The 12,008-nt window shown below is 37.8% G+C and overlaps 3 protein-coding genes across 6 annotated transcripts in view; 2 read left to right on the top strand and 1 right to left on the bottom strand.

The window, feature by feature from the left end:
* Positions 1-2,747: 2,747 nt before the first annotated feature.
* On the top strand, positions 2,748-4,106 carry LOC131771804 (transcription factor Maf). The gene has a single exon (XM_059087672.2). It carries the CDS (start codon positions 2,840-2,842, stop codon positions 3,386-3,388), a length of 549 nt encoding a protein of 182 aa, XP_058943655.2. The 5' UTR covers positions 2,748-2,839; the 3' UTR covers positions 3,389-4,106.
* An 855-nt stretch (positions 4,107-4,961) lies between these two features.
* On the top strand, positions 4,962-5,432 carry LOC131771811 (transcription factor MafAa-like). The gene has a single exon (XM_059087677.2). The coding sequence runs from the start codon at positions 4,962-4,964 to the stop codon at positions 5,430-5,432; it is 471 nt and encodes a 156-aa protein (XP_058943660.1).
* Positions 5,433-7,298: 1,866 nt separating this feature from the next.
* The window catches only part of LOC131771784 (uncharacterized), a 58,287-nt gene continuing 53,577 nt past the window's right edge, over positions 7,299-12,008 (bottom strand). For all 4 annotated transcript variants that reach the window (XM_066163677.1, XM_066163678.1, XM_059087650.2 and 1 more), the window contains 5 exons: positions 9,752-9,878; positions 9,156-9,197; positions 8,280-8,339; positions 8,140-8,188; positions 7,299-7,930 (listed from right to left, as the gene is read on the bottom strand). In XM_066163677.1, coding sequence (XP_066019774.1) covers positions 7,863-7,930; positions 8,140-8,188; positions 8,280-8,339; positions 9,156-9,197; positions 9,752-9,878 — 346 coding nt within the window. In that variant the 3' untranslated portion in view covers positions 7,299-7,862. The remainder of the gene's footprint in view (positions 7,931-8,139; positions 8,189-8,279; positions 8,340-9,155; positions 9,198-9,751; positions 9,879-12,008) is intronic.

The raw sequence follows: 12,008 nt of genomic DNA, 5'->3' as shown, positions 1-12,008 counted from the left end.
ATGAAGGAGATGGTATAAGTCTTCTTTGTAAATTGCGCAAAAGGAAAACTTCTTTGACTAAATTTACCCAATTTTGAATCATTTGATATTTGTAAACAGAATGTTATTCAATAATTTATGTTGAAAACACCAGATACAAGTTTCACGAGCTACGTTGAGTGTGTCAACACTCCTTGCAACGTGTTTGAAAGCTCCAAATCAGCTCATAGAGTAAGGAACCTTTTCGGATGTTAAGCTTTGTTGGTAATCAGCAGTGAACAAAAACTCTTTTGACTAGCTGAGTAGGTTTTGAACTCTGTATTATTGTATTTAAAAATCATATAGTCAAATTTCACTGGTGGGAAAGACGAAACCTTAGGCACAACCAACCGCAAGGAGGACTATGTCAAAAAATTCCCCTTTTGTCTCGGCAAAAAAGTGATTATGGACTATGTCAAAAAATGAGATTCGAGCCCTTTATTCTTAAGGCATTCAGGAGAGCGTACATAATCCAAATTAAATAATAGATCGTTTATAAATAAGCAATTCCACAATCTGCATATTTTTTATATAAAATAGGTTTGTTACCGTTTCTTAAGTCTTTATTATTCCAAATTACATAATGGACATAATTGATATCAGAAAAAGCATTTCTAAAATCCGCCCACCAAATAAGTAACTCCTGATAAAAACCGTTTAAATATAAATTAAGATCCTTTACATCATAATTACATTTCAAGAGCAAGGTCCCTCCTTTTTTTTCAAATAAAATGCAAAATACGATTTCCATGAACCAACGCGCGGAATCCAGGACAGCCTCAAGGCTTTAATTTGGGTTTCAAGATCCGTAAGATTCAAGCCACCGTTCTGAAGCGAGTTAATAACAGAGAGTCTTGTCGCTTTATCTGGTCCTTGCTACAAAAAGTTAAATATCATCCTCTCCATCTGTTTCATAGTTTCTTCTAGAGTTTCCAATATTATAGAAACATATAACAGCTTTGGTACAAGGAACGTTTTTATGACAGTCACTTTGCCAAACGAGGATAAACCCTCAAACTCCATACGTTGATCGTCTCTTGGATTTCACTCAATCTTTCATGAAAGTCGTGTTTTATGATTTGTCCTTGATCACACGAGAAGTGAGGTCCTGACGTTTTTACTCCGGTGCACCACTCAGGGCCCAGTGGTCTCTCTAATGAGTTCTTACTTGCCCCAATCCACAACGCTTCAGATTTTAGGTTATTCGTTTTCAAACCAGAGCATTTTCCAAAGTTCTTCAGTATTTGCAAGAAGATTTCTACAAAAGATATGTTCGCCAAAGTTGCAGTCATATCATCAGCATATAGGAGTGTTTTGATTTCGTCATTATCGATTTTTATGCCTTCAATATGTTCGTTTGTCTCGTTCTTTTGTTATGTGACTTACCTCAAACGGCTTTGTTAAATCTTTCTTTGGATGGGGGGCTATGTCTATCGATATTTTACCTTCCTCTCCTTTCTTTTCTTTTGTTTATCTGTTGTTATTGCAGCTTGTTAAGTAGATACCCCGTTGTGAAGGTTAATAACTTAGTGACACGATCGAAGGGTGATTCCTCCACCCCGCTCATCCAATGACACTTAGGTTTGTTTGTAAGGCTACCAATACTTGATTGAAGTTCCTTTGTTCCTCCAGTCCCTTTCATTTGAATTTGCAAGTTCTTTTGATCGCCGCCTGTAAATTTTTTAGCAAAGGTTGTACTATGGGTTCTGTCAGCGCCGAAAAAAAGGCCTGGTCATTTGTCAAAGTCATTTGTGATCACCTGGTTACTAATTGTTATCGCGCATTTGCAACTTTCTCAACGCAAAAGCCGTGAAGCAATTGATCCGTATTTACACTTTGCTCGTTGAAAGGCCTTATTTGAAAGGTTAAGTTAGCCTTACTTTATTTTTGAAGATTTCGCTCACCCGTTGAGCAATGCCAACTAGCCCTTACACTGTAACCTGCTGTCATATCGTTGAAACGTAGCTTCTAGGTATTTGAGTATCGCCATTTTACTGAATGTCAAATTTGCTCCTTCTCTCTGGAAATTCCGACACTTTTATGGAGCGTTCATACTTGAGAGGCCCACCACGCTTCGTTGTTATGCGTTAAACACCCATTTCCCGCTTTATTCTCTGGAAGCTAGACACTTTTTGTTGGCTGTTTTCGGTCGAAGAGTGAATCAGCTCTTTTAACTCGATAGCGCGGAAAGCTTGACCATCCATTAAGCAGTATGTTTGAAATAATTTTCGCGCTTGTTCCTTTCATAAAAGTACATTAAGCGGTGAAGCCTGAGTGAAACGCATAAATAAAACTGTTATGATCTTTGCAAGCCTCATTGACTAAAGACTGAATCAACTGACGATTATATGTTAGCTGTTTTTTTTTTTTTAACGCTGTCATAGCTTGTCATGCTGAGGAAAGATAAGATTTATTACCAAATTTTTTTCGCTCTGTTTACTTCGTTTTCACCGTCACGTCATATTTCGCCGGAAAATGGCTTTCTACTGTGCTATGTTGTAGGAAATTGATACTAAGCCAAATACGTAACCATTTTAACTGTCAGCCGAATCATTAAATGCTAAATGACAATATCATTATGATAAATCAATATTTTTTTTCAACTAAATTTCTCGGAAATACAAGCCATTTCAGCGAATTGAGGTGATCGTGACGTCGAGAAAGGGTAATCCCCTTTCGGAGGGACTTTTCCCTTCTATACTGCGCTTCTGATTGGTTATGGCTGGATTGCTTCCATATCTTAAGAAGAAAACGCAGTTTTGTCCTTCGTTCGTGAGTTATTTTGAGCGCCTGGTAGCTTTGTTAACAAGCGAACAAGAAAATGGATGAAAGGTTGCTGTATGACAACGTTTTTCCCGAGCCAGTGGATATCAGCGATACACCATGGTCAATGGACAACTTACTGTTTGAAGAAGACATCAAGAGCGACTCAGATGACGACATAACAGACCTGTTTAATGGAGGGAAGATTGAAGATGTAGTCTCAACGACTGGAACCCAGAGAAAAATCAAAGATCTCTCCGACGAAGAAATTAAGAATCTTCGAGTTCAGGATTTAAACAAGCTTCTTCGAGGAATACCTAGAGAAGAAGCTGTTAAAATAAGGCGCAAGCGACGTAACCTTAAGAATCGAGGCTACGCTTTGACTTGCCGTAGACGTCGGCAACAGTATCAGGAGGACCTTTTCAACGAAAATCAGTTGTTGAAGAAGCAGTTGGAAGACGGCAGAGAGACGCTTTGCAAAGTATTAAAAGAGAGAAGTGAATACAAGAAAAAGTTTCTGCAGCTACAGTCAGATTGCAAAAAGGAATTAATGATGGAACATTTTGTTCTCCCAAACTTCCTTCTAGAATCAGGGAATCTGGCATAAATCAAAAGTCTACACGGCTTAGAGATCAACAGTTGTATCACAGAGTCCAATGTAAACGAAAAAAACTGTTGATACTAAACGGGGCTTGCAGAGAGCGCAAACACCTCTGTTAAACCCGGAATTCCAGTTTGATCGTTCTACGCGACTATTGTAAAATAACAGAACTACTTAATCCTGTTGTAAGGAATTTTGTTGCTTACAAGTACGTTAGTTCATTTAAACGAAGGTGTTCTTGTTTTTCCTGATGAACCCTTTTTTCCTGAGGTGTTCTGTGTTGGTGGTAAAAGCTTGATATTACGCTTACTTTAGACATTATGGATTAGGATCATTAATATAAACAAAAATGAGACGAGTCGCTCGACTTCTTACTTATATTATGCTGTTATTGCAGCGCAAAAACATACTTGTGAGACTTTTTTCGATAGCTTTTCGCATGCTTGAGTGTAGCGCTGTAACCACAATTTTATGTCTTGTGGAAAGCATCGAAAGCGGAAGTGATGCACCTATTCGAAACTGAAACCAGACAAGATATCAACAACTCCTGCCTTAGGGTTTGTTTTTCTTTCCTCAAGACGCTGGTCACACACCATGACAAAAGTGGACTTAAACACATGGCACATGTAGTTATGGGGTACGTTTACTGCAGGTTTGTTATCTATAATTCAGATGTAATTGATAATCCCTCAGAGCTGTGAAAATAAAAATACTTAAAACAACAGATGGTTTTCTATAACATTCTTACTGTCTGGTTGGATTGATCAATCGAAATTTGAAGTTATGTTCATTGTACAAAAGCTATCTTTTTTGAAAACTCAAATATTTCACTTTAAAACTTTTCCGGCAAAAATGCTCCCACGTTTGCGCCCTCGCGGGAGAATGGAGATAGTGGAGTGCAATAGATGCTATTTCTTGTTCCAACAAATATTCTAGCAATTAAAGAATGAAGAATTATTCATTTATTTTTGGTTCGAAAGGTACATTTTTGATGTACATATGATGTCGTACCCATCTGATTTCTCTTAACTTTCGATAACTAGTTTACGCTCTAATATACCTTTACCTTAAGCACTTTAAGGTAAAGACAAATATTTTCAACGAAAATCAGAGTAATAAAACAGAGGACTAATTTGCCTTTGTAGTAACGTCTGCTTTTGTCGTCGTCTTGAAATAAGCGGCCTTTACGGCCATATGCTTCACATCAAGAAACATTGTCACGCATTTGTGGGAGAAGTACCCTTTAGCAGCGGTTAAACATGCTACAGATGTGGCAACGCTCATAATTATTATCGAGTGATGGTGCAGGCTTCCAAATCAGTCAATCAATCAATCATTTACGAGAAGCATTGAGAGAGGGGGTTTCCCTTGTATTGTTCAATCGCTAAGCTTGACCTGAGTGATGCCGGCTGAAAGCTTTCGCTTTCAAAACACATCCCGGAAGTTCGGAGTTCTAATGTGCTACTGTATATCTGTTTGAGAGAAATTCAGTTCTCGGTCGAGATTATTATCGCCTGCCTACATACCTTACTAACCTGAGTACGAAGTCAAGCTGAGTCTAAGTTGTGTCTGGAATAGAATGGAAGACCTTCAACGTACAGATATGCAAAATTCCGATTCAAGTTTGTCATGCGGAGCCACAGGAAGGAAAATGGTTGTTTCGAAGCCCACTGTCAAAAAGAGGAACGAGGAAGCAGGATCCCTTCGAACTTTGAGTGATAAGGAACTTGAAAAGATGACAACCAAGCAGCTAAATGAATACACTCGACACATTCCTTCGCAACAGGCCCAGAAGCTCAAGAAAAGGAGAAGAATTCTTAAAAACCGCAGATACGCTTTGAAGTGTAGACTGAAGAGCATTCAAAAGAGAAAAACCACGATAGAAGAAAATCAGTCGCTAGAAAATGAGCTGTCTGCAACGAGAAGAGATCTTAAAGTGATTCTCAAGGAAAGAGATTACTACCGATCCAAATGTGTTCAACTCTACAGTGATGTCTTCGAGAGGTTTTATCCAAGCAATTCGACAAAATCCGGCAAATTTTCTCCTTGAAGAATGTACCCCTACTTAAACTGAGTGGGATTTACTTGATGATAGAATTTTCAGGAGTGTATCCTATGAGTTGCAGTAGACTTGAGATTTTTGCGCCGACACTATTGCGTTTACTTCATGCAAACAATAGGTCTTTGAAGTGTCTGATTCTGGTGCTTTATGGTTTTGTCGACTATTTCGTTGGTCATGTCGAGTAATTCTCTGGTACTCTAATGAAAAAAACGCATCGAATCAGTTTTTACCTATAGCTAATGGATGGTCTAGAATAGGGAAATAAGGAAAGGTTAAGTATGTTAAATATATTTTAGGCGCTTACTTAATATTCATATATCTATTTTCTTGACCCACCATCGAACTGAAACTTTTCACTTGACCCTAGTTCACGCTTGCGTCAATAGAGCGTTCCTTTGCTAATCTACGCGTGACCAGTCTGCATTGTTTCGTCACGCATCGAATCGTTGTGAAATATTCGGGCATGGGTGCTTGTGTCAGAAATTGCACCGGTAGGTGCCTGTAATAGTATGGCCCTCTTTGAAACTTTGCCACCTCATTGGCAATGCAATGAGCGAAAGGAGACCGATGGTGATATATCAATAAAGTGCTAGTAAATATTTTTGGAGCACTTTTTCTTGTATTTTGTGTTACATGATGTGCTCGAAGGTACCAATCTCATCAGGTTGGCCCTATTTAAGTATAACAATGTAAGCTCAGAGGGTAATTGTAAGTTGAGGTGTGCTGCTTTCTCACGCTACAACAACCATTTTCAACTCTTTTTCTTGGGGAACACCTTGTCTTGGTAACAAATTTTTCCAATTGAAAAAAAAAACCAACAAAGTAGAGCATACGAACAAATGCGCTATTTTAGGATTACATTTTCCTTTGAGCTTTTTGTGATAGTGCTATCCTGGGACTGTAACTGATCATCAGTTTCTTAAGGCTTAGACATTTTTTCACACGCCGAACATTATTTAGCGGTATTTATTCTTGTCGACGCAGTAACTATTTAAACTGACTGCAATCGATTGTGCGTTTTTAGTTGTGGTGGGAGGCTCGTGAGCCACCCGTTAAGGCGTATATGTCAGTTGCCTGTGGTGTTCTTAGGATTCATATCTCCGAGAAGCTTTGAACCCCAGAGAGCCGTTTAAGGTAGACTTCATTTTGAGAAATGTTCGTACGCCTCGTGATAGTGCTTGCCCCTCACTTGTTGTTCTATATCTGAACTCTTCAGATTTATGTTTATAAACGTTAAAAGTTCATTTTACATGGTACCTGATGCAAGTTACTTCCTGGATACTGGTGTTCAATCAATCGATTTTTGAATGTCAATGCGTGGGATCAGGTTGCCCCGTGTATTCGAGCTAAAGGCTCGTGTTTAAGACACATGGCAATAAGCAAAGTAAAATACAAAAATACTGGCTTCAAATTTGAAATATCAGGCTAGAAAAATTGAAACTTCTTGGGAAAGTCACTCAAGTGTGTTGACTGCTTGGGATGTGACGGGAGCTAATTCCACAAAAGGGATATCTTGTAAGTAATTGACTGATGGTTATGCCTCTGTTCCTTAAATGATAATGGGTCTTACGATACTCGGAAAGATTAGAGATGTAATCAGGCTTATTTTTCCTTTAGATTTAAAGAGTAAGATGAAAGATTGATCATACCTTCTATAATCGAAAGAACGCATATTTGCAATAGACAATGGAGAATCATAATCTAAGCTGTTACTTAAACTTGAGAGGGCTTCTAAAATGCCTTTGTTCAAAATATCTTTGATTCTAATTATCTCTTTCCAAAGAAAATTTTTATTCTTTGAGCTTGCACGGCGTTAAATCAATTATTTGGAAACAATAATGTGATTTTCTCTGTCCTCTTTAATTCTGATACGTTTGACATTCTGCGAGAGTCACGGATAACATAACATTAAACTTGCAAATAACTGCTTTGCCATTATTTACATTTGAGCGGAATAGTTGTTTTACCTTCATGGCTTCTCTATCAAGAGATCCATTTATCCTTCAGTTTTCAACCTATGGATGTACAGACATAGTACAAATGGAAGTTTTCATCGCCTGTATTGAGCGCGTTCATTTTAGCGATAATGTTACTCAAAATTTTTGCCGGGACAAACGAAACTTTTATATACGATTTTGAAAGAGTTTGGTTTCACCATATCTCTAAGCTAAACTGTGCAGTTTTTTTTTTTTTTTTTTTTTTTCATAATGTTTTTTAATTTTATTTTTATTTTGAAATTTTTGGAGATAACGTTGCTGATGAAAACAATCCTTGCACATGATTCCCTGAGGTTACACTCGAATGTCAAGGCTACGGGTTTATTTCTTAAGAGGAAAAGATTGTATTTAGATTACTAATAAATCAACAATACTGAAAAGTAAGTTTCACAGTGTTTCTTCGTTGAAATGAAATATCTACTCATTGGCTCCCTTCCACCTTCGCTATGTCTGTTTTTGGATTTTTCTGGTCTTCCGATTGTTTTAGTACTGCAAGGAAAATAACACAAGTTTTAACAATGTAACGAACTATAACTGAACATTCCGAAAGCTTTCCAGTTAATTGAGGTTGAGAGACAGGATTTAAATGTTTCTGTTACAAGTATTTGAAATAGCTTTTTTTATCAACTATTGCCTCTTCTTGGCCCTTAGAAGTAAGTTAGCAATGTGAAGTAGAAATAGTAAGATAGAAGCACTACCTTTCGATTTGGTCTTCATTTTGTCCAAGGATATCTGTCGGGAACACCGCTAAATGAGGTTTCAGAAAAACACATAACGTCTTGAACAAATTGACTCTCTATACGGCCCGAAAAAGGTTTCTTGTTTAATTCAAACTTACATTTTGAGTTGAAACTTTCACGGAATGTCTCTTCTTCGATCTAATCAAAGCCGCACGAACCTAGGACAAAGTATAATAAAATTCACAAAAATTAAAAGAGATAGTGATTTTGATTGTGTTAAAATAACGGACTCAGAGGTCATTGTTGATAAATTCTTGTGTTTACACGATTTGGTCATCCCAATAGTGAGAAGATATTCTGACTAAACTCACACAAGACATATAAGTGTTTCGCGGATTAAGTAATTCTAGGTCGTTCAGTCTTATGTTTGACCACTTTCTTTTTTCGTATTTATTGTAATTTTCTTTTCTAACTTCCTGTAGAATATCATTACAATCTGGGGTTTTGTGATTTATTGTGTAACCAGGTTAGTTTACCTTTTCTGCGGAGTATTGTGCTGCTGCATTAGATGAGGAATACGTTTCCACATATTTTTTTGCTGCATATCAAGAGTGGTTTCATAGTGGTTTTATAGTGTTTTTTCTCGTATCTGACGTAGCTCAGGTTCTGTTCGCAGAACCCTTAGTTTGATTGTACAAAAGTTAAGATTGTATCAGGATGCGTTCGCTACAAGCATTAAATAACCCGAAACTTTCTTGATGCCACCCTCACCTCTTTAAGGTGCCTTCAGAATACCAATTTCTGACTAATCCGTTCCCATGTCATTCAGACGTCAGAAATTACATTTCATGCGGTCTTTGCAGTAATGTTGTTATTTTGAGCGTTCTTATTTTAGCAAACCTTAATACTTTGACAGCTCGGGTGAGGTGGCAGTTTGTGTTGTTGTAAACTAGATTTTACTCTCTATTCTGTTTCAATCGACGCAGTTATTATTGATCAATGATAGGGATTTATTTTTTAATCCGTTAGCTTACCTCCGTATTGCCAATGCAGTGACAAATAAAGATGAAAAGACCCTGGAAAAAACAAAATACTTTAAGGACGTCCTTAAGGAAAATCTGGGAATGAAAAACGTAGAATTTTGTATTCATTAATTGATGTGGCAATATTTGTGGTTTATTTTCATTAGAGACGACAAAAAAATTAAATTTCACCAAGTTTAGCTAGAAACTTAGATGTAGGTTATATTGAACTTTGCGCGAGGCTACGAAGAGCATCAAACTGAAGCACCGGAGTAGACAGCACTGAGTGTTGTGCACTCACTGTCACTTGCTGAACCAGTTACTATACTTTGTTCTCGATACTAGAGAAATAATTTGATTTTAAAAACTACACTGTTACTCCCATAAGTTAAAAGCCAAACATCCATTAGTAGATAATTTATGGAAAAATATTAGGTAACAAAAGCAGATTTCCTCTTTTTTCAGTAAAATTCTATTTCCACCCAATGCATTTTTTGTGGTATCCTCAAATACATGTTTCGCCTGTTAATAGAGATGTTATCAATACTCTTAACTATAAACACTTGCTACTTAATCATTGTGTCATATCTGTTGGATATAGAACGTACCTGTGAAGAATTCATTATAGCAAACAAATACTGAAATGCAATGGTTCCAGAGTTGACACTCAAAAGGCCAAAAATCCACGATATACCCAGCAAAGGCATCAAGATCAAAGCCGCCTTAATACAAGATCTAAAGAGAAAAATATATATGATAATTCAGGAGGCTAGTGACACCTTCCATAACCAACCTTTTAAGAACGCAGTAGGATCCTAGCCTGGGCTGAGGATGAGAAGTCTGACGGGTCAGTTTTACGAAATAGCATAAACACGTGAAACTCCCATCGCTGCTCCCACCAGAGATTACATACAAATTTTTCATTCCAGACTTTCCAACGCATAAATAATGAGATCAGAGATGCTAGGCAAACCTTAAATCAAGGTCACAAAATTGGGTATTTTCTCACGTATATTTCGTTCTGCTTTTGCAAGAGATCAGTACTTGTTCTCTTTATCAGTGAGCATCTAATGGCAGATAGTTATTTCATTTCAATAACAACGTTTTTGTAAAATGATGATTACATACCCCCCCGTGACTTATGACCAAATCAGAATTTAGAGCAAGTTTTCAAGCGAATAAAAATAAAAAAGGACTGATGGCTTTTCATGGCTGGGAAATCATTACATTATCAAACAAGAAGATCCTTTATTTCAAATCCTTTATTTTAAAACGGTAATTTTTAAAGCTATAAAGCTTGTTGGGTCGTATATCTAAGGATCTTAAGTTCTAACGGACTTACGAAAGTTTACAATTTATCAAGAACCTGATATACAGCCATCTCGAGAAGGGTGAAATTAACTAAATTTCATGCCAATTACAGTCTTTCGGTTTAACTTTACAGGTCTTCTGATTTGAAAGCGCATGTGGATGTAGATGCACTTTGAAGGTAAATATTCCTAAAACTATCCAATAATCTCAGTTTCCACTCGAGGCTCCCATAACAGGGGATGTTTGCGTGTCAAGCAGTTCCAGAGTAGCGCGCCTATGAGCGGAGGGAGTCTTTCATGTAACAGGTGTTCAGGCGCGGAAGTTTCTCGTGGTACGCTTTATGGATACAAATAAAAAATACAGGTTTGAAGTAAGAATACAGGTTACACCATTGTGCTTGTTTCAGTACTTGGCATGACTCCATATCATTGGGAAGGTTTAAAATAAGTCTAGCTGCTCTGTAATGGAGCCGTTCTAGTGACTGAAGTATTTCGCTGTTACAGCATGATCCCCATAAGACTAGCTTGAGACCATAGGACAATGAGAGCAGAATCACATCAAAATACAAATCGGTTAACGCGGAAAGAATTTTAATATCTTGAGTTTCATAAACAAGATAGAATGAGAAACACTGTCAATGGCCTTTTTGAAATCTACAAAGACTACTGCAGCCGCGGATTCTGAGTCGTGTGTTTTTCTCCACGTTTCTGTGAGATGTGTTAGTAATAGTTCAGTCGAATGTCCTGCCTGGGCGGTTTGCCCATTGATTGAATCTACCGGGAGGCAAACCGTCAAAGACATGGACTAGCTCTAAGCATAAAAAAAACAATTTCCAAAATCACATTTCATTTTCATCATCAGACTCAATCACATGGCGACTATGCTTCGCAGGAATCGGTGCCGGCACATGAGGGGCTGGAGACTGTGAACCAAGAACAATAGTGCATTTGTTAAATACACCATCAGAGAAGGAGTTCGAAGCTGGTTGGCTCAAACCTGTACTAGTAGTAGTACACAGAGACGTATTGCGTTATGGGTGAATTGTGTCAGCTTACACATTTCATTGCTTCTCTACCGCTTGAGCACTGGCTAATCGAAAAAGGACATCTTTTGTTGCTCTTCAAAAACTGCTGGGTAGCTTTCGATTGGCTTAAGATTCTTGTGTCCCGGCAATTGCAAGATGTGAAGCAGGTTTACGTTCTCTTTTCCCAGCATAGTGATCATCGTGCGGCGCGCAGGATGGTTAGTGTGCTCGAGCCATACTCTTCATGAAATTTCCAAGAGAATGTACTCCGAGTAGTTGCTTTTTGAACCAGACATCGGTTGTAGGTTTTTTCACAGCCAAGTAAAAAAGGTCATCTGGATTTCTCATTTCAGCAGGTCGCTTAACGAGATAACCCTTGAAAAACTTTACTGGACACCTTTTACCGCCCGTCGTATACATCCAATGATTGAAATACCTTTCGGAACTAAATTCTTTGACACCGTTTCTTGTTTTTCAGAGCTCCAGGTCTCCCAGCAAGAATCTTCGACGTTCATCTCTTGCCCTCCAAA

This window comes from Pocillopora verrucosa, chromosome 3 (assembly GCF_036669915.1).
Source record: "Pocillopora verrucosa isolate sample1 chromosome 3, ASM3666991v2, whole genome shotgun sequence".
Classification (NCBI taxonomy): domain Eukaryota; kingdom Metazoa; phylum Cnidaria; class Anthozoa; order Scleractinia; family Pocilloporidae; genus Pocillopora; species Pocillopora verrucosa.
The sequence above is the reverse complement of the archived record's forward strand: the minus strand, read 5'-3'. Positions and strand labels throughout refer to the sequence as shown.

Coding starts and splice junctions, on each gene's coding strand:
- LOC131771804 (XM_059087672.2), top strand. CDS start 2,840: ATGGATGAAAGGTTGCTGTATGACAACGTTTTTCCCGAGCCAGTGGAT.
- LOC131771811 (XM_059087677.2), top strand. CDS start 4,962: ATGGAAGACCTTCAACGTACAGATATGCAAAATTCCGATTCAAGTTTG.